This window comes from Triticum urartu, chromosome 2, assembly GCF_003073215.2.
Source record: "Triticum urartu cultivar G1812 chromosome 2, Tu2.1, whole genome shotgun sequence".
In the NCBI taxonomy this organism is placed as follows: Eukaryota; Viridiplantae; Streptophyta; class Magnoliopsida; order Poales; family Poaceae; genus Triticum; species Triticum urartu.
In genome coordinates, this window is record NC_053023.1 from 565830964 (window position 1) to 565853215 (window position 22252).

The 22252-nt window shown below is 46.8% G+C and overlaps 1 protein-coding gene across 1 annotated transcript; it reads right to left on the minus strand.

The window, feature by feature from the left end:
• Window positions 1–5826: 5826 nt before the first annotated feature.
• On the minus strand, window positions 5827–11889 carry LOC125538807. Its single transcript, XM_048702096.1, has 2 exons — window positions 11766–11889; window positions 5827–9024 (listed from the first exon to the last, which is right to left on the minus strand). The coding sequence occupies exon 2, from the start codon at window positions 8976–8978 to the stop codon at window positions 6219–6221; it is 2760 nt and encodes a 919-aa protein (XP_048558053.1). The 5' UTR covers window positions 8979–9024; window positions 11766–11889; the 3' UTR covers window positions 5827–6218.
• Window positions 11890–22252: the final 10363 nt, after the last annotated feature.

The window sequence follows — 22252 nt, forward strand, 5'->3', positions numbered from 1 at the left end:
CCGCCCCCCGCGACCAAATTCGTTTTTTTGACCCTTTTGTGAAAGTTGAACAAGATATGATCCTAATTTTTAAAAAAATAAATCAAAATCTGACCCTTTTTCTATCACCACCTTCTCCGACGATAGACTGACTGACACATTCTACCACCACGGTCTATAACGGTATAACGTGAAATGCACACCACCAGCGTCCTTGGCGGCAGGCTCTGCACTTGTGCTCTGCCGTAATTTTCTGCACTTTGTGCTCTGCCTACGCACGTGCTCTGCCTCCGGTCAGTGGACAACTCACCTCAACATTCATGCGGTCAGCGGCAGGAGCAGCGAACACACATTGACTCCATGCCCAACTTGCAAAAGCATCTGCGCAACGGTGCCGTTGTTCGTTTATCAGCTTGGCTGCTTTGTTTTTGAGCTGGGAAGCAGTAAACTAGTACTACTTTCTCTGTCTTGGTAAATATAAGTCATTTATGTAGTTTTAGGCCATCGATTTTTGAGAAATTAAATATGTGTTATATGTCATAAAAACTGTATCACTAGATTTCTACACGGAAGCAGTGAACTAGTACTACTTGTTAGAATTAATGGGCTAGGCCCATAGCAATTTCTGAAATCTCAAAGCCCATGTGTAAAATGGCAAGTGGTGGTGCTAAGTTTAGTCCCACCTTGGAAGTTGAAGAAGAGTTGGACCTCTTTATATAGTGGGTTCTCTCTACCACTCTAAGTGATGTGTCAGAAGAGAAAGGGAAAACCACACGCGCGGGCTCGCTCGCCTGGCCGGGCCGGGCCGGGCCGGGCCGAGGCAAGGCGAGGCGGCGCGTACATGCGACATTTGCGTGAATGGTCCGCCGAAATCCGGTCCGTCTCCTTGCAGGAGCGCAGCTTCCTTTTGCCGTTTTATTTTTATGTCTTGGCAGACAAGTTTTTTGATTTCTTGTCCGGTAAGTATACGAATTATAAACAGAGTCGGTTTGGGATTGTGGTCGCGACACAATACCGCCTCTGGTCCTAATATATATACAGCTACCGGCTGCGGCCAGAGATACACCGAAAAACACCTAGGGTTTTGCCTCATCTCACAACTTGCGCCGCCATCGTAGTCTACTCCATCCCAAACGCCGGCGTGCATCGGCGCGTGGGAGAGCAGGTCTCCGAAACCGTTCGTCTTTGCGATCCTGCATCGGGAGAGGACGAATTAGGTTTTTGGGAAGCGCTGTGCGCGACTGCTCAAATTCCACGGGTCGTCTTCCGTCCAAGTCGGGCGGTGCTACTCATCGTCGTATTCATCGCCGTCAGCAGCAGATCGTCGCCAACATCGTCATCAACACTGTCGCACCCTTAATAGCTAACGATCAGTACGTCCAATATCCTCTGTTCATGTCTGTTTCTACAGCTACTGTTACGTGTTTGCTGCTGTTATGCATGTCTTGCTGTTCTTCTAGTTTGCTAGATTTTTGCATGCTAGTATCTCTTCTAGTCATGAATTATTTACTGGAATTAATCATGAACTTGCCTAATTTTCTAACACTACTTCTGCTGTCTTGGTATATATTTAAATAGTTAAATTATCAATCTAGAACTACACAAATGACTTATACATCGAGACAGAGTATTAGTAATAATATTCTGAACGCCTATTTGGCTTCAAGTTGGTCTGATTTGACATTTTTAATTCATACGTGTAGCTTCGATAGATCAATGATCTCTGCAAGCATGCCCTAATTGTTTCTGCCACTGACTGACTCCTTAGTTTTTTTATGCATGAAAGAGCTTACCGCCAAGTAAAATGAGGTAGCGTTACACAGCCTGCCGTCAAAGACTCGTCAAAGACTCTGATAGTAGGGTATTTTTCACGTCAAACGACTGTGATAGCGCAGTTAAGTCCTATCACCATCGACCTTGATGGTAAATTATGTAAACCTATCGCCAATGACTACGGCAATAGGAAAAAATGATCAGATCCCGATTTTTTTAAAAAACTAGGATCAGGTCTCGCTCAACTTTCGCAAAAGGGTCAAAACAGCAAATTTGGCCTCCTCCGCACCCTCACTTGGAGCGCCGTGTGCGCTTCCTCGCCTGTAGCAGCCGATGAGTCTTTCGTTTCAGCGGTGGATCCGCTCCGCCCGACGTCAAGCACAAACCAGGTAAGCAGGCTCTTTCACTCTCCCGCGCATCTATGCCCGCCGCCGCCACGCCGTCTGCAACCTGTAGGACTCTGTCGTCAAGTCTGTTGCTTCAAGCACTGCTCTCCATCGCCGCATGTAAGTATATCGTTGTCTTAGAGCATCTCTAGCAGACCCCGCATCCCGCCCCGACCCATAAAATAACCACCAAAATGCGGGTCAGGGCGGGAAAACCTGCCTGACCAGACACCGCATTCGCGGCCGACCCGTATTTTTTATTGCGGGGCGCGGCAAAAGATCTCCCCCGACCTCTAGATTCACGGGCTGGGAGGACGAACCGAGCTCAGCCCCTATCAGCAGCGAGATTTTGCAGGAGGGGCATTTCCGCGCGGCCGTTCCCGCTCCCCCACCCTCCGCCACCATTGCCCCGCCACCTCACGCTCCGTTGCATCTTCCCCGGCTGTCCTTCGCCGCCATGGATGACTCCCTGCTGTCCCCCGTCACCGTCGAGATCCCGCACGGTCAATCCCCTCGGGCGGATCTCGTCGCCGGCCATGTTGGCCCCGCTGTCGCCCAAGGTACCACAGCGCCTGCCCGCAAGCATCAGGGCAACATGGTCATGCAGGGCCAAAGTCCGTCCGCCCCGCCGCGAAGGCCCGCGCTCCGGGCGCCAATGCCGCTGCGCGATCCCGGCCGACGATGGAGAAGGTCGCCAAGGCCACCGGCGTAAAAAGGAAGAGGATTCCGGCTACAAAGAAGCCGCCTCCTTCGTCCACTCCCTCCGCCCCGGAAATAGGTTCCCCGACGATGCCGCTCAAAGGTGCTGCTCCCACCGCAAGCGAGGTGTTTGACGAAATGGCCGGAAGGTATGCGTCTTCGGTCATGGCAATTTTCTTTGCTTTTCGCCATTTGCTATAGCTCGTGACTTGTTGTCGTTCACTATAGCGGTGGTTCGAACAATGCAACTGACGGGTTCCTGAACTTGTTGGACATCAACGCCGTTGACATCGATCAAGCCCTGTTCGCCGCATTCGACTACAATGAAACGGGGGGGGGGCGTGGATGATCATGGTGGTGAGGAAGAAGTGGACGAGATCGATGAGGTAGCGTATGAGCAATCGCAAACAAAAACTGAGAAAAGCCAGAGATCGAAGAACTACACGATCTTGGAAGATCAAATCCTGATCGGGGCATGGAGTGCGATGTCTCTTGATGCATGCATGGGTACTTCTCAAACCGCCAAGAGGTATTGGCAAAAGATCGAAGATCAATACTTCCGCATGATGGCAAAGTACCCTAATAGGACTCCACACACATTTCGGTCGCTTCAAGGGTGTTGGGATGTGATCAAGCCTATGTGCAGCCGTTGGGCAGCTTGCTTGGAGCAAGTACGCAATGCACCTCCAAGTGAAACCGTGGAATCCGACTATGTGAGTTTGTTTTGCCTTTGTTCAAGTTGTGCACATCATATTGCATCATATGAAATGATTGCATCATTTCACTTTGTTCAAATTGTGTAGGACCCAACATAGATACAAAGACATGGAAGCTTCGGAAGGCAAATTCTTCAAACTAGAGCATTGTTGGGACTTGTTCAAAGAGTGCGAGAAGTGGAAGTTGATCGACAAAGAATCCCCACCGAAGAGAGGTTCACTTACAAACATGGATGAGGATGAGGATGATGATGGCCCAAGAAATTTGAACAAGCCCGATGGCGACAAGAAGACTAAGGAGAAGATGAAGAGAGAGCACGAATCATCGAGCTTGAGGGAGAAGATTGATGGCATGGTGCAATCAAATGAGTTGATGTTGTTGAAGTCGTTGGAGATCAAGAAAGAGTTGGCCGAGAAGAAGGCAAGGGAGAAGCAAGAAAAGTGGCAATTGCTCAAGGAAGAGGGGCTGCGCAAAGCGGTCATTGAGGAGAGAAGAGCATGTGCCGCTGAAAACAAAGCCATGTCTAAGTTGCTCGCCGAAGAGAACAAGATCATGACAATGAACCGCAATGACATGGATGACCTCACCAAAGAATGGCATGATATAGCAAGGAGAGAAATCTTGAAGAGGAGAATGGTTGCGTCGGCCAGCGCGTGTTACAGTGCCGGAGATGTTTTCCCTGCCCCATATGGTGCCAATGTCAATGATTTCGGTGCGGGAGTTGGAACAAGTGTCGGAGGTGGATTCGGTGGTGGCGATGAACTTCAAGATGGACTCGATGGCGTCGAGTGAAGATCGACCAAGATGATGCCGGACGTGGTCGTCACTTTTGCAAGACCCTCTTTTGCGTTTGTCCTACTAAACTGAAGCTTTTATTTGCGCCTAAACTGTGTTATGTTGTTTGAATTTAAACTTATTTGTCCAAACAGATGTTAAATTCGAGAATTGGGCGTCTTTGGTTTGCGGGTCAACGCGGCGGTGCCCGAGCAGACCCCCCAAAAAGCCGACCCGTAAAAAACTATATTCCGCGCATATCCTTTTATATGGGTCCGTGTGGGGGGTCTGCCTCTGCGGCCGTCCACGCCGGGGAGAATTTAATTTAGCGGCTCTTTCTAAAAGGCGTGCTGAGGAGTTGCAACTTAGAAGACTTAATTATGGGGTGGTTACTCTGATTCCTAAAACGAAAGATGCTGCAACTATCAAGCAATATCGGCCTGCAAAGCCCTTTTTCCGCGAACTGCAAACGCGTTTTGCAGGCCGGCGGGATGCGGGGTCTGCTAGAGATGCTCTTACAAGTGACTCCACAAATCACATAGATAGTTTGGGCAAGGCCGAAGTAGGATGGTGGATCAAGCTCCACTCATCTCTTCGATTTGACCATGACTTGTTCACCAATAGCAACCATTGTAGTGCCTGCTCCAAAATCTTTATTAAATTCCGTTGTTGATATTCAAATGTCAAGGCCGTCTCAACCTGAATTATCTTCCATGGCTGAATCTTAAAAATTAATGCATGTATCATTGCAAGAAAAATCATAGCACAATAAATCCTTGTGTAGTTATATTAGCTGAATAAGGCCTGAATGTTGGCTGCATTCACATGGGCTGGCTGATGAGGGCATTCGTTGGGCAAAGTTCGGTGCTGAACTTTTCAGACAAATGGTGTATCGGAGATTACAGTGCATACAAGATGGTCCTTGAGTTCATGGATACATTTAAATTGCATAACAATCAACATCGAAAGAGATTTTTGCGAGTGTTATTCCTTTTAATATCACATGATCTGTTGGTTTGATGAAATGTATATTGTAAATCTGGTGCTACATAATCCTTTTTTTATGATGTTGTTTCGTTTCTTTTGTCGAAAGATTTTTTTTATACTATGTGCAAATATATCAATAGGATGTCAAATATTCCAGGCTTAATCTATAATCTATATGTAGACCCGCCTTTTTCTATGCTTTGATTTCTGAGGCCTGATTTAGCTTGGGCACCCCTTTATTTTTTCCAGAAAATGGTGACATTTGTGCATCGAATAGACGCTTCGGCATTATCATATCTGTTATTAGTCTTCCCTTTTTTTTGTTGCTGGAATGTTATTGGCCTTCCTGACAGAGGTATTTGACATATACAACAGTAAATTTTCAGGCAGTATCCTTTGGTACAAGGTGCATCGCAGGTGCACCATTACTAGTTCAACGATGAAAAGCTGTGCCCGTCCTAGTTCTAGGAAGGCACCACAGCTCGAATGGTTGGGGCATCGAGAAAACCAAGAACAAGATGAATGGGAGCAACAGTTACGCCACAGTATCCCATCCCGGTGATGGATGAACACAAAGCTATTGTTAGATTTGATTTTACAGAGATTTTCGAGGACCCATCACCGTGGCCTTCGCGGTTACAGTAAACTACTATGAGAAAAAGGAAGAGTGGCAGTTCAATAACCAGACTAAAAATAAAGAACACCAACTGCAACAAATGCCAAGTCGCTAACTACTAGTCCCTAATAAGTGTCGTGGTTTTAGTTCAGAGTACTAGATCTTAGCGGTACTGCTGCAGGAGTAAAACGAGTACAGAATAACATCACTGATACATGGAGAACTCCAGGCAGAACCTTCCGTCCTGTAATTCCATCAGGAAAAGAGGCTTCCAAGAGATTCACAATTCAATCAGTCAGGAGAAACTTCTCCGGCACGGAATAAGGATCCAGCTCCAAACAGCCTCGAAGCTTGCCTCCTCCTTCGTTTGTCAGATGGAAGCAAGGGATCTGGTGAGAGAACTTCAGGTACTCATCCTTGCCTATGGTCTCCACAGTTGTCTCCTTTGTAAATACTGCCCTGTAACCATCAACCTTTCTTAACAGCCGAACTCGTATGGACGAATTAGTGTGGCAGAATATCTCCACCAACTGATAGTCACAGCTGCTAAAATCGCGTGCAGTCCATCCAGCCTTCCAGTCCTTGTAAACGGCCCAGACCTCACCAAGGCGAGGCACGATTTCATATTCGTTTCGTCTGCCAGTTGGTCTAGCAAGCACAAGACGAGAAAAGCATTCTGCTATTTCTGCACCAGTGTAAGTCATAAGGCCCTGCGCAGTGGAAACCTTAAAGGTTCCGCAGCCAACAGGCCGATCTTCTGTCACCAGTCTTCTCTCCTCCTCTCCCCGGGGGCATGCATCAAGCCATCTTGCTTGTACTTTGTTGTTCTTGAGATCAACACTCTCTATGAAGGCATAGTAATTGGGGAACTTATCGATATCGCTGTAGATGGACCAGATCTGCCCAGGTCCGAACTTGGGAAGCAGTCTTGTTTCTGAAAATTCATAGAACTCTGAATCCGGACATTCATATTCTGTTCGGACAATATCTTCAGATTTCTCACCAACATGTGTACATTCTACAGCAGATGGAGTGTTATGCTCTGTCTTCTCTTCTTTTGGCATCTTTGCAAACGTCCATGTGTTCATGCATGTCGCATCTTGCTTCTCTCCGTACCTAACGGATCCCTTGCGAGAGTTATTTCCACCTGATGAACCAGGACATTTGGCATCAAACTCCTGACATTTTGCTGAACTTTTTTCCAGGACAACAGAAGCAAAGGCCTCTTCCAAATGAAGGGGGAGTGCTGCAGGATCGAGCTCAAGACTTCCTTGTGGAACGCCTTCTCTTTCAGTTCCACACATCAGATGATGAGGGACACAATGTGAAAACCTCAGTGTGCTATCCCGCGGTATCGGGTACTCACTTCCCTCTTTTGACTGCATAAATAAGCTGACGAAACCTTTTATTTTTACAAGCGGCATGACGATGATGCTAGTTCCTGTAGTGAAATCAGAGACAACTTGAACAACCTCATACTCATAGTTTGTGTGGTTGCCAGCATCTGAACCCCAACCAATGTCCCATCCCTTAAAAAGGGCCCAAACTTCACCTTTCCTAGGATATATATCATAGGAGTTTCTCATCTTGCTTTTCTGACAGGAAATAGTATGAGAGAACATGCAAGTTTCTTGAGCTGTTTCTGATTTTCCACGCCTGAAATGTCCACAAGCAACAGGCAGTTCCCCACAAGACCAAGCCAGCTCCTCTTTATTTGTGGGATCAAACTCCAGCCAAATAAAGTGTACCATAAACTTGGGGGCCCTCTTTACCTTTGTAATTCGAGCATAAGATCTTGGCATACAGCTTCGACTATCATAGACAGCCCAGACCTGGTTCATTCTAAACTGATTTACACCTCGAAGTTGGTCAAAGTTGAAAAATTCAGGACATGATACTTTTGCTTGAACAATATGACCAGATAGCTCATCAACATCTGTACCTCCTACAGAAAATGGAGTGTTATGTCCTCTGTTCTCAGCCGCCGGTGTCTTTGTAAAGATCCCTGCATTTGTGCACGTAGCATGTTGCCTCTCCCCAACCTTCATGGATCCCTTGTGAGAATTATTTCCACTGGATGAGCCAGCATATTTGGCATCAAACTTCAGGCCTTTTAGTGAACTGCTTTCTGGAACAACACAGGTAAGAGCCTCTGCCAAGTTAAGGGGAAGAGCTGTAGGATCAAGCTCCAGAGCTCCTTCTGGAATGCCTTCACTTTCAGCTCCACTCATCAAATGATACGGGACGCAGTGTGAGAACCATACCGTGTCCTCCTGAGGTATCAGGTATGGAGTGGCCTCTTTAGACTGTATAAATAAGCTAATAAAGACTTTTATCTTTACAAGCGGAATGACAACGATACTGGTGCCTGTCGTGAAATCAGAGAGGACCTGAACAACTTCATATTTGTAGTTCTTTTGGTTGTGAGCATCTGAACTCCAACAAATATCCCATCCCTTGAGAAGGGCCCAAACTTCACCTTTCCTAGGATATATCTCATAAGAGTTCCTTCTACCAGTGAATATGGCATGTACAGGATGAGAAAAGTGTTTCGTGTCGGTGTAAATCGTAATACCACGGGTGGTGGAGACCCTATATGTTCCGCACCCAACAGTTCGATCTTCTACCAATCTTTTCTCCACCTCCCCATCAGGACAAACTTCCAGCCATCTTGCATGTACTTTATTGTTCTTGAGATCAACTTTCTGTATCAAGGCATAGCAGTTGGGACACTTATCTTTGTCACTGTAGAGTGCCCAGACCTGCCCAGGTTCGAACTTCTGAAGCGATCTAATTTCTGAAAATATTCCTGCATTTTTCCACACCCCAGCAAACTGTTGATCTGGACCAGAAGGAGCAGGTTGCTCAGTTGAAACATGTGCTATAAAGGGCTTCGAGCAATTCTGGCAGCGGACAAATTTCAACAAAATTGCATGGTGGTACTGATATTTGGTGCCACAAGTTGGACAGATGGTCCAAAATGTTTGTGGCTTTGCAGAGTTTGAGCCACGCAGCTGTTGTCGTTGACACTCATTATGGAGACTCATAGTAGTATGAAGTGAGATATACTACTTCCAGATAACAAAGGACAAACTGTAGACCAAAAAAGTAACTTGTGAGCCTGCAAAACACAGAATTATGATAACGAGTACACTCTAAAACAGAAGGACAGAAGCGCTTCTTGCTAGTATACAACAAGCAACAAAAGAACAACACTCGCTTTCTTGCCACCCTAAAAAACAAAATTAAATCAGAAGGAAGTAATATTTTTTAGCTATTGTTTCCAACATCAAATACCTGGTTTTTTCATATGTTGCATTATCTATTTATGTTTCATAAGATAAGGCAATAGGCTAAACATGTGGCAGATCAGTTTCTAGATGTATGTGCTCAACTGATCAGAAAGCACTCCCGCCCAGCAGGGTTCAGTTTCCTATATTCCAGTAAATTCTGCATATCACTGGAGGTTAGTCGCCATGGTTCTCCGGTGGATTGTGGTTAACGTGTATTTTGCTCTCCTTTTTGGTATCTTTCTCAGTATTTTTATGAAGGACAATTACAACTCCACCATAGGTGCCTTGTACTCTCTGCCTTCTCTGGTGTTCTTCTAATGCACAATGACACGCATTTAGATGCGTGTTCGAAAAGAAGAAAAAAGGACAATGACAACTGATAGCTTGGGAAGATAATAAAGCCACTCCATCCACTACAAAACGAAGAAAAATAATGGTGACCTTCATCAGTGACTTCAGTGAGTGGAATCACTTAATACATCAGATGTCTCTCTACCTTCTGTGCAAGTTCAGTTATTACACATCAAATTTGTCTTTATTCGATCATGTATTTCTTTAATGGTCTATTTTCTATTTCTTGATTCTTTTTATTAGATAAAGGAAAAGGTCACGTCGTCGTACTCCAGTTATCACCCAAACTACAATACGCGCAGTCCACTCATCAGTGGCCGGTTCTTCAAGCTCCACTGGAGAACTCCCTTACAAACTCTAAAGCTAATAATCACCTCCATTGGCTGTGAACCTCACCACCAACCATGCCATCTACTGCTACTTCTTGCTGGTTGCTTTATGTTATACTGGTTGAGCGAACCGATTTTGATAATCAGTGGATGTAATATAAACGATTCTGGAATTAAGAGCCAAACATGTTTTACTTTAATACCAGCTGGTGTTGTATCGATGGGACTGCAGATGCTTAAAAAGGAAGTGGCATGTGGATACAGATAAATATACTACAAGCAAGGGCACTGGATGTCGTACATGGACGAATTAAATTCAGAAAAATAAGACAGAATTTGCAGAAGCAAATCTTTCGTAGCAAGTTCTACAAGCTTTTTCTTCATATATATTTACTACAATGAAGAATAACATTTCGCAGCTTTTATATCTCGTAACAAAGTTTCAACGATATCGTGTGTAAATGTAATCGTTGGTGTCCTTGAAAATTGGCAGCATAATTTAACAAAAGCCTGAACCAAGAGCACATATTTTCTGTACAAAGCAATGTGATTGAGAAAGCATGCCAACGAAGATTCTAATAAGGTGTCTTTAAGTTCATTAGCCATGGATTAGTGAAATATTTTTACTATAATCATCACCATATTATACAAAGGAGAAAAGTAAAGTGAACGATCATAACATAACCAGCTAGGATTTAAACTATAATAACAGGCTCAAACATAGTGATGACTTGGTTCAAAATATATTGGGATTTGAGAGGTTTGGTCATTAAGTTGTGGCACCACTAACTGATGCCAAAAGGCCCGAGGCAATATCTTGTCATGCAGATGTAGTGATGACAAACAAGCAGATGCATAGAAATAAAATTATTTAGAATGCAGTCCAGCATGTAAATTAGCAGAGGAAACAGAGTTATGTGTATCTGCTTGTACATGTGCGTTTCAAAGAACGATAAGGTTGTAAACGGAAAATCAAGAGTTCATACTTACTGCAAGCCATGGGAAAATGTGTCTCGTTAATGTTTGTTTTCGACTTACCAGTGTGCTCACAATCGTACAAACTTAAAAAATATAAATGGCACATGCAACCACCAACCAATATCATTCTTATTATTACTTTGCTCCATCTCATCAGCACAGAAAGGATAGGAAGCTAAGAGAAATAAACAGAACAGTTTTCAGTTTTCACCCTTGATATTTTTCCGAAACAGAGGCAAGAGCTTCGCCTTGTCTCATTAACTAAGAAGATTGTTGCCCCATTAATCAGAGGAAAACTGTACAACAACCAGAATCTGCCTATTCGTCTTTCCCTCCAAAAGAACAGAGAAACAAAACTCTAGTTTGATAACAAAATTAGGGGGTGTTATAATTGTTATTTCAAGAAACAAAACTCTAGTTCTGCACCCCCTTTTTTGCTAAAAAAAATCAATTTGCCCTGTTTTTGCTATGAAAAACATCCCCCCCTCCCCTTTTCCCCATAACAGAGAAAGATTCTGCACATCGGAATTCAGAATCCCACTTTGACAATACAGAAGCATGTTTCCCAAACGACGAGACCAACAGAGATATCACGCCTTCGGTGCCTAGGAGTCTGAACAAACTGAGCTCATTCACGGCTACGAGCTTGGTGATCGTGACGAAGCAACCCAAAATCAGCGCGTGAAAGGGAACGGCTCAAGTTCCTCCGAACCCTAGCCGATCAAAAAGGAGATCCTAGATATCCAACCCAGCAGCCATCCAGATTTGCCCCCAAAAATCCAAAACTATCACGTCAGGACCTACGCTGTTCAATCAAATGCGGAGCCTTTTGTTGTCTCAGCGCATGCACGGGAGGTGACGGGAGGGGAGACAATGCACATACCTAAATCGTCGACGGCCGGCAATGCGCGACGATGGGGGCCTGCGGCGGATGGCAGCGGCAGGGCGAGGCCGACCGGACCGACGAGGAAGAGGAGGGGAAGAGGCAGAGCGCAGAGGGGGTTTAGTAGGAGGGGAAGTGAGGAAGGACGGTATGGAAATGCTGGATGCATGACATGAACCAACCAAGATTAATGCTGGGTTTACTTATTTTTTAAAGGATCCCACACTTTATTAATTAGAAACTACTACTCCCTCCGTCACGGTTTAGGAGGCGCACATGAAAATTCTCTGGGACCTAGGTGGTTATCTATTGATTGTGGGATGGGCTAAAAAATAGCATTCACACTATGCATGCATATAGAAATAGTATATCGAAGTACTAATTAGCTACTAGAAATAAATGCAATGCGCCCTAAACCTTGTTTATTATGGAAACGCACGCAAATTTAACTGTGCCTTCTAAACCGTGACGGAGGAAGTACCTCCGTCCTGGTTTATTGGTCCCCATTGTACTTCGTGCCAAATTTTGACCGTAAATTTAACTAATAAAATGTTCATGCACGTCACAAAAAATTATATCATTAAAAACAATGTTCAAATACGAATCCAGCGATATAATTTTTATTGACATGCATTAACATTTTGTTAGTTAAATCTTTGGTCAAAATGTGGCACGAAATACAATGTGGACCAATAAACCAGGACGGAGATAGTATGTTCAGACTAGCCACAATGGGTAGTAACATAGAGTAGTAACATAAACATGTTACTAGTCTATGTTACTACCTCTATAGTGGGGAGTAACATATGTGTCGTAACATGCAACACTTCATTTATTAAGCTATAGAGACATCTTGCCTTGATATGTGTGATGTTACTCATATTACTAGTAACTAGCTATGTTACTACTTTGCTCTCCTTCTTCATTTATTGTTTGCCACATCACCTATCTTATCTAGATATGTGTGATGTTACTACCTATGTTACTCCCATTGTGGGTAGTCTTATAGGGATACAAAGGGGGTCATGAGGGGATAGAAACCACAAATGGCGACCCTGCGAAAGTGAGAAAGAAAATTTCACAAGGTTGTGGGCCTCTAGATTCGAAGCACGACCTTCAAACAAAATCACAACTAGCAAAATACCCTCTTTTATTATTTATCTCCTTGACGACTGTGATATGGGGGCCTCCTATCCCCTTTTTGATGTCATCCACAATCGGCTTGCAGTCACATGCAATCACCAAGTGATCCAAAGATAAATCAGCCGCAAGTGCCAAGGCCTCACGACAAGCAATGGACTCTAAAATTGTAGGATTTATAACCCCAGGTAGAACAATTGCTGAGGACCCGGGGTACTGATCATGTTCATCCCTGCACACTGCTGCCGGAGCTCCAACACGCCTATCATGGGACAGACCCACATCTACATGGATTTTAACATGTCCACTTGGAGGTGCTTTCCAAGAGCTCCGCCTCATTGTCACATGTGCGCGTCCAGCCGGAGTGGAAGTGCTAACAATCATATTCACACCATCCAACTCAGTAATGAAGCTTTCTATGAAGCGATGAGTCGACATTGGGCTTTGAAATATTGACTCGTGTATAGCTTTTCTACACGCAGTCCATATTGCCCAAAGAGTGACGACCATCTTTACAAACTCCATATGTGATAATGCATCCATCATGTTAAAGACCCTAGTGTTTAGCACTGGGTTCTTGAGACTCAACAATATGATCAGTTAATTCCTCGTCACCTAAGGCCCACACACACCTCAATGTTGTGCAATCAATCAACGAGTGCCTCCATGAATCAGCTGCTCCACATAGTTGGCAAGAATCTGTGTCACACATGTTTCTATGGTGGCGAACGTCCTCTGACGACAAAGAATGTCTTGCGAGCCTCCAAAGAAAAGTTCTAATTTTTCCTGGAACTTTGGTGTTCCACAAAGATGACCAGCACTTCTCCTCTGCCGTGCTATTGGATGAATCTCCTCTATCGAGCAAGTTATCTCTCATATTTCTCAAATTCACCAACATTCGATATGCCGACCTGACAGAAAATGCACCTTTCTTTTCAAATTGCAATGCCCAGAAGTCAGTCATTGGTGTCGTGCAAAGAGGTATATTCTTTATAACTTGAATATCAGACGGAAGAAAAAACTGGTGCAACTTACCATCTCTCCAAGCTGTTGAGGTATTGTCAATCAATTCGCTAACCAAAACAGGGGGTCGCTAGCTAGGCAAAGTAGTGGCCTCATCGACGAGTCTCTTGGTATCCAATTGTCTGCCAAATACAGGTGTTTGAACCATCCCCAATACGCCTTATAATACCTTGCGAGAGCACGTCTCTACCTTCTAGGATTGACCTCCATACCTGAGACGGGTGTGATCCCAATTCGGCCGTCAGAATGTCATTGTTGGGGTAGTAGACAGATTTAAGCAACCGCGCGCAAAGTGAATCAGGCACTGTGAGCAGGCGCCACGATTGATGAGCCAATAAGGCTAAATTGAAGAGCATGTCCCTAAATCCCAATCCGCCACACTTATTCGGTTGAGTCATAACTCTCCAGGAAACCCAGTGTGGTTTTCGTTGACCCTCTTTGCTGCCCCAGAAGAACTGGCGAATGAGCTTATTCAGCTTTTCACATAAACCCCGTGGCAATTTAGAGCATGACATTGAGAAAACTGGGACGGCTTGTGCTACTGATTTAATAAGAATTACTTTGCTTGCTGCAGAAATAGTTTTCTCAATCCAACCTTTCACCTTAGACCATAACCTATCTTTCAGATACTTCAAAACACCTATCCTTAATGCTGGGTTTACTAGCCATGTCCATGTTGGTCAGTTGGTCAAAAGATCACGCCCTATCATGTCAGGCCCATCTGCCTGCTGTCCGCAACTCTCTTGATCTTTTTTTTGCCTGCCCCTGCCAACGACCAACGTTAGAGCAACTTCAACGGGGCGACCCATTTCATATGCTGGCGTTCATTTGGGTCGGCGCGGATACAAAAGTCGACCCAATGCTCTGATCTAAACGGACGTGCGTCCGCTTTTCGTCCGCGGGCGATCCATTCCCGGCCCATTTTTGAGCCGGATTTGTGTTGGCGCGAACACGAGACGAACACGCGCGCTCGCCTTCTCCTCCCCCGGGCCCGCTGGTCGGTGGCACATTGGCCTCTCCCCATCCAACAGCAAATCCTCGCCCGCCTCCTTCATCGCCGACTGTAACACCCCGTATGTAACTTGTCATATTTGTAACTCCGACTCTTGCCATTTTCGGCTTTAAGTTATGAGGTTCCCTTCGTGGTTGGGTTTTTGTCTTCGTTTTGCTTTTTGTTCATGTCATGCATTTCATATCATGTCATCATGTGCATCGCATTTTCATTCGTGTTCGTCTCATGCATCCGAGCATTTTCCCCGTTGTCCGTTTCGCAATCCGACACTCCCACATGCACTGGCGCACCCCTCTTGTCTCTTTTCATGAGCGGGAATTAAATGTTCTCGGAATGGGCCGAGATTTGTCAAGTGGCCTTGGTACACCACCGATAGACCTCCTGTCAAATTTCGTTCCATTTGGAGGTCGTTTGATACCCCAACGGTTAACCGGGTAACCGCAAAAGCCTCTTTTGTGTTGCAGCCCAACACCCCTCCAAAACGGCCCAATAACCCATCTAAACCTTCTCCATCTCCTCCGTCGTCGGATCACGATCGTGTGGGCGAAAACTACACCTCATTTGGACACTCCAAACTCACTCTACCTATAAATATGTGTCTCCCTCCGAAATTCCCGCAGTCCAAACCCTAGAAATCATCCCCGCCGCCACCGGACGCGTCCGCGACGGCCGGACACGTCCGCCCGCCGCCGCCTGGCGAATCCCAGGCCGCCATGTGGCGCTCCGCCGCCCACCGCCGATGCGGCCTATTCAGCCCGCGGGAAGCCCACCGAGCCCATCCGCTGCGCGCCGCACCTCGCATCTCCCTCCGCTGCCCCGCGTCGCCGCCTTCCACCGCCGCTGCCGCAGCGCTCCGCCCGCCGTCTCCCCTCGCCGCCCTGCCGCCCCCATCGCCTCGCTGCCACGCGCCCGAGGCTGGATCTCATCGCCCGCCTCCGCCCTCCACCACGCCGCGCCGGATCCGGCAAGTCCTCCGGCGAGCTCGCGCCGCCGTCTCGGAATCTTTGTCGCGGTCAACCCTAGTTCGTGAGGTGATTTTCCACTAAGTCCCGAACCCCCCTGTAATTTTTATGCTGTGTTCATCATGCCGTATCTCGGTGACCGTGACTCCGATTCATGCATATGATATGTCAAATTGTTCGTCTCGTTGAGCTATTCACGTTAGAAGCATGCATGATACTGCCCATTATGATGCCTTTTTCATTGATGCAAGAGTGCTATAAAATGTTAGCTGATGGTACTTATCAGTTTATGAGGTTTTGTCATTTTTGTTGCATTTGATGTGTGCACCATATGAGCATGAGGTCTACATGTGTTTTGAACTACTACATGCCATATTTACATGGGTGAAAGTCTTGTATTTTTGTGATCTATGTGGTGACTAGCACAAGCATGCAAAGTAGGCTCCACAATGTTGCTTTTTTCAGGGACTTGGGATTTTTCCAAGTCTTTTTCCTCCTGTTATTTTCATGCCATGTAAACTTGATGCTATAGTGAGATCCATGCTTATTTTGGGTTACTTCAGTAAGGATGTTTTGAACATGTGGTTATGCTATATCCATCCATGCCCTTGTTTGCAATTATGGAGTGCTCTAGCATGTCTGTTGCTTGCTCTACTTTTGCTATAAAATGTTCCTGGCATAATGTTAACATGTTAATCAATATAGCCATGGTTTTTGCTAGTGATCCATGCATCCTATGAGCTTGATCTTGCCATGGTTAGCTTCATGAACATGTCTTCTTACTGTTGGTATGCTTGTTTTGTCATGAAATGCTTTGTGATGAGTGGCATGAGCTCACAAAGTTGCTATCATAATTCTGTTTATGACATGCTCTGTTTTTCTGCTAAGTCTGAAACTGTTAATAAAAACTTGCTATATTTACATGGGTGCCATCATATCTTCTGTGCCTTGTTGGCTCATGTTCAGTAAGAGACTTTTTGTTGGGGATATAGCTATCAGTTATGACCCGCCCAGGAGGGGCCGGGTCAGCCCCAATGGCGGGTTACACAAGAAGCCCAGTAAACATTAAGATGATAGTTTATCAAATATTATAGAAGGCCCAAAATCCTAGCGGCGGCTTAAGGCCCAATATTGTAAACCGCCGTATGTAAGGAAAGACTTGTAAAGAAAGGCATATAAAAGAAGTCATCGATCCGGACACGATTTATGAGCCGACCGGGACTCTGTAGGCCACCAGGCATCAACCCGTGTATATAAGGGGATGACCCGATGGCGGCTTAGGGCAAGAAACAAGAGATTGATAACCAAGCCAGCGAGTTAAGCCTCTTGGTGATCGAAACCCCAGCAATACCAAACACAACTAGATGTAGGCTTTTACCTTCATCGTAAGGGGCCGAACTAGTATAAAACCTCTCGTGTCCTTTGTCCCGATTAACCCCTTTAAGCTTCCTAGTTGCGATGGCCCTACAACTAAGTCCTTCCACTAGGACATCTGCCGTGACAATTACACGACAGTTGGCGCCCACAGTGGGGCCAGCGCACGGTGGATTTGAGTTCTTGAAGGGCAACTTCGAAGGGCTCAAGGGATACGCTATGTGCCGGGTGACCAAGAGTCGTCGCGGCAAGCTCTACATCGACGACGAAGGCTGGGGCCCCGAGGCCGGCTCAATTGAGTACGGGTACCGGGTCCCCTTCGGCGGAATTCACGTCTTCATCGGCTGGATCTGCGAGTCAGGCCCTGAGCCGGACGTCCACACCAAACTCATCGAAACGGCTCAGCGCGCAAAGACCACCCGTGTTCAATCTATCGTGAAGCATGCCTTCGTAGGCTGCGTCCACGGCGGTGAATACTCTGAAGGATCGGTGGAGGGTGGTGAGACGGCCGTCTGTTTTGACACTGCATCATCAATGGGCGAAATGGACTCTTTGTACCAGCTGCAGGACGGCATGCTTGGGGGTTGTTCCGATGGCAGCAGTATTCTGGACCCTCTTGAGCCGCCGAATTGGGCCGAAGTCTTCATGGCAGGGACACAGCCTGGGCAGAACTCTACAGCAGCGGCGGCAACAGCTACCGGGTCGGCTGCAGCTGGGTCAGGAGACCCCGCGCGCCCCCGTCTCAGATTCTAATGGACCTCACAGATAAACTGACGACTCTGTTGACTGCTGCGGTAGAGCCGGCGGATAAAGCCCAGCATGACGCAGAGGTGGCATGCGTACGTGAAGAGATGGTGCAAGCCAAGGAAAATCTGGCTGCAGAGGAAGTCAGGATGGCAGCGGAACGGGCGGCTTTGGACGTTCATGCTCAAGAGCTTCAAGCGGAGACCTTCCGGCTCTCGGTGGATCTTAATGCATCAAACGAGGTCATGAGGAGGAGGCATCAGAAAACTCAGTCACGTCTGCCTCTGACGCTTGATCCTAGGAACCTATTCCATACACCCGGAGCTGGGGGAAGCAACCCGCCGGAGGCAAACCGGATCACGACACTCGGCGCACCGGTTCAGCCACGCGCCATGGAACCACCTCGTATAGTTACCGCTCCACCTCATTACATGCCAACACCGTCGGGTCACTTCTCCAACCCCTTGGAAAACCTCATCGCAGCGTCGGCTCGTTTGGCGGCTCTCCCGATGGAAGGCGACTCACCGGCAGCGGTTGAAACGCGGAGGGTAAGAGAACTTCTTCAAACAGCTCTGGCACAGCAGGATGCGTACTCCTACAGTCGAGACAAGATCCATTCAACTCCTCGCCCAAGCCGGAGCCCGAGCTACAGTAGGCATATGGAATCCGCGGACATGTCAAGCAATGCTCAACGCCACAACTAGCCACGTAGGCATGAGCCGGTGCGGGCTGGAGCCCTTAACTTGGCGGATCAGGAGAGGATTCGACAAGAGGTGGAACGAGCAGTTCAAATGGTAGCAGATCAGGTGGCTCATCAAACTTTTCTGGCTTATCCAGCAACCTCGGTCGAGGCAGGAGTGGCCACCAGAACCGGAGGCGTCCCTTGCTTGGTGCCGGCCATACGTAATGAGCGTCTGCCGAAGGACTTTAAGGGGCCTCGTAAGGTGCCTAACTACACGACTGACTTACAGCCCAGGGCTTGGATTGAGAGTTATGAGATGGCTATGGAGTTGTTGGAGGTCAACGACACAGCAATGGCCAAGTATTTCACTATGATGTTGGATAGAACAGCTCGTACTTGGTTGAAGGGGTTGCCACCCAATTCGATCGGCTCATGAGCGGAGTTGAAGGCCTGGTTCATCCAGAACTTCAAAGACACATGTAAGCAGCCTATGTCGATTGTGGACCTGACTAATTGTAAGCAAGAGGACGGCGAGTCTACGACCCATTGGGTGCGCCGGGTCAAGGAGATAATACATTCGTCTGATAAGATGGATGCCGGCTCAATAGTTTTGATGTTGGAGAAAAATTGCCATTTTGAACCTCTGAAGCAGAAGTTGGGGCAGCTCAAGCGTGACTGTAATGACATGGGCTAGTTGATGGCGGCTCTCGTCAAGTATGCTGATTCTGATAGTACCAAAGACCCGGTGTCTGACGAAGAAAAGACATCGAAGGGAAAGAAGAACGGCAACGACAAGGGTCACCAGCATAACCCGGCAAATCAAGGAGGTAATAAACGTAAGGCTGATGAGTTTGTTGCTAACACCAATGCACAGGGCGGAAATCAACGGCGCAAGGGTAGACAACCCCCTCGGTCAGGCGGGTCAGGTCCCACCCTTGAGCAACTATTGAATGAACCTTGTCCAAGGCACGACACCCGGGAGAAGCCAGCCACCCACATGTGGAAAGATTGTACGATCATGAAGGCGTTTAAAAATTCAAATGCGTTTGATGGAGGTCACGGCCCAGGTGGCGGTTCAGGTGGAGGCAGTTTCCAAGGCCCGGGCGCCGGTTCAGGTGGAGGAGGATTTCACGGTCAGGGCCATCCTGGTAACCAAGGAGGATATAACACACAACCCGGCCAAGGTAATCAGCAGCAACAGTCCGGATATCAGAGCAACCCAAAACAACTGAATAGTGGGCAATACCATGTATTCACCACTAGTTTATGTAAGAGGGACCAGAAGCTTCACAAGAGGGCCGTCAATGCCGTTGAGCCAGTGGTTCCACATTACTTACGTTGGTCAGAGCAGCCTATTGTGTGGAGCAGAGAGGATCACCCACCCCGGGTCGATAATCCAGGTCACTTGGCTTTGGTAGTGGCGCCTTAGGTTGGTGGATACAAATTCACTAAGGTACTCATGGATGGAGGTAGCAGCATCAACATCCTCTATTATGAGACGTTCTACCAGATGGGATTGACTGATAAGAGTCTTAAACAATCCAACACTGTTTTTCACGGTGTGGTACCTGGCAAGTCGGTATACCCTGTTGGTAAGATTGAACTGGAAGTAGCCTTTGGAGATGAGTATGATTCCAGAGCAGAAAAATTAACCTTTGAGGTGGTTAAGATCAAAAGCCCATATCATGCTCTGTTTGGACGGCCGGCTTATGCCAAGTTCATGGCCCGGCCGTGTTATGTGTATTTGCAGCTCAAGATGCCGGGTTATAAGGGCACCATTACAGTGCATGGGAGCCGAAAAATAGCCTTGGAGTGTGAATAAGGTGATGCTGCCTATGCTGAGTCTGTTTGTGCAATAGAGGAGTTAAAGTTTTACAAGGATCATGTTGACCCGGCAGACATGACATCATTAAAGAAACCAACAACAGAGCATGAGCTGGTGTTGAAGTTCAAATCAGTTGATGACACCAAGATGGTTGACTTTGTGCCTGGCAACTCATCCAAGCAGTTCATCATCAGTGCAAACTTGGATCCCAAATAGGAAAGCGTGCTCATCGAGTTCATCCGTGAGAACCGGGACATCTTTGCATGGAAACCTTCTGACATGCCGGGTGTCCCCAGGGAACTCGCTGAGCACACTCTCAATATTGATCCAAAGTTCAAACCTGTTAGATAGTTTCTCCGACGGTTCAATGAAGAAAGGCACAAGGCCATTGGAGAAGAGGTGGCCCGGCTCTTGGCAGCCGGGTTCATCGTAGAAGTCTTTCACCCAGAGTGGTTAGCCAACCCGGTGCTTGTACTAAAAAAGAATGGCACCTGGCGTATGTGTGTGGATTACACCGATCTGAACAAGGCTTGTCCGGCTGACCCCTTTGCCCTCCCCTGTATTGATCAGGTCATCGATGCTACAGCGGGTTGCGCACGTTTGAGTTTCTTGGATGCTTATTCAGGTTATCATCAGATCAAGATGGCAGTCAAAGATCAGGAGAAGACGGCTTTTATCACTCCTTTTGGAGCTTTCTGCTATGTGTCTATGCCTTTTGGGCTTAAGAGTGCCCAGGCGACTTACCAACGGTGTGTGCAGAATTGTCTTCATGATCAAATTGGGTGTAATGTTCATGCTTATGTGGATGATATAGTGGTAAAATCCAGGAAAGAGGAAACCTTGGTCACAGATCTGAAGGAGACCTTTGATAATCTCCGGGTCTAAAAAATGATGCTTAACCCGGCTAAATGTGTTTTTGGAGTCCCAGCCGGCAAGCTCTTGGGTTTTTTGGTGTCCAACCGAGGTATCGAATCTAACCCGGAGAAAATCAAGGCAATTACATCCCTGGCCAAGCCAACATGCATCAATGACGTTCAACGGCTGGCGGGTCGTGTTGCTGCCTTGAGTCGGTTCATAAGCCGGCTAGGGGAGAAGGCATTGCCTTTGTATCAAATGATGAAGAAAACAGATGATTTTGTTTGGAGCGATGCGTCAAACTCTGATTTTGAAGATCTGAAGACACAGCTTGCTGAGCCGCCGGTCCTTGCTGCTCCAGTTGAGAAAGAGCCGCTGTTGTTATACATAGCCACCAACTCACGCGCTGTTAGTGTGGCTATTGTGGTGGAGCGCAAGGAGGCTGGCAAGGAACATCCAGTTCAACAGCAAGTTTACTACGTCAGTGAGGTGTTAATTGAATCTAAGCAACGATATCCACATTGGCAGAAGCTCGTGTATGGGGTGTTCATGGCGAGCCGGAAGCTTAAACATTATTTTCAGGGTCATCCAATCACTGTGGTTAGCTCTGCTCCTTTGGGAGACATCATTCAAAACAGAGAAGCCACTGGACGAGTCGCCAACTAGGCATTGAGCTTGGGTCTCATGGGTTGAAGTATGTACCACGTACTGCGATCAAATCTCAAGCACTAGTTGACTTCATTAATGACTAGACAGAGATGCAGATGCCAGAAGAGAAGCCATACAACACGTATTGGACTATTCATTTTGATGGGTCCAGACAGTTGGAAGGCTCGGGGGCTGGAGTTGTTTTAACCTCTCCTCGAGGTG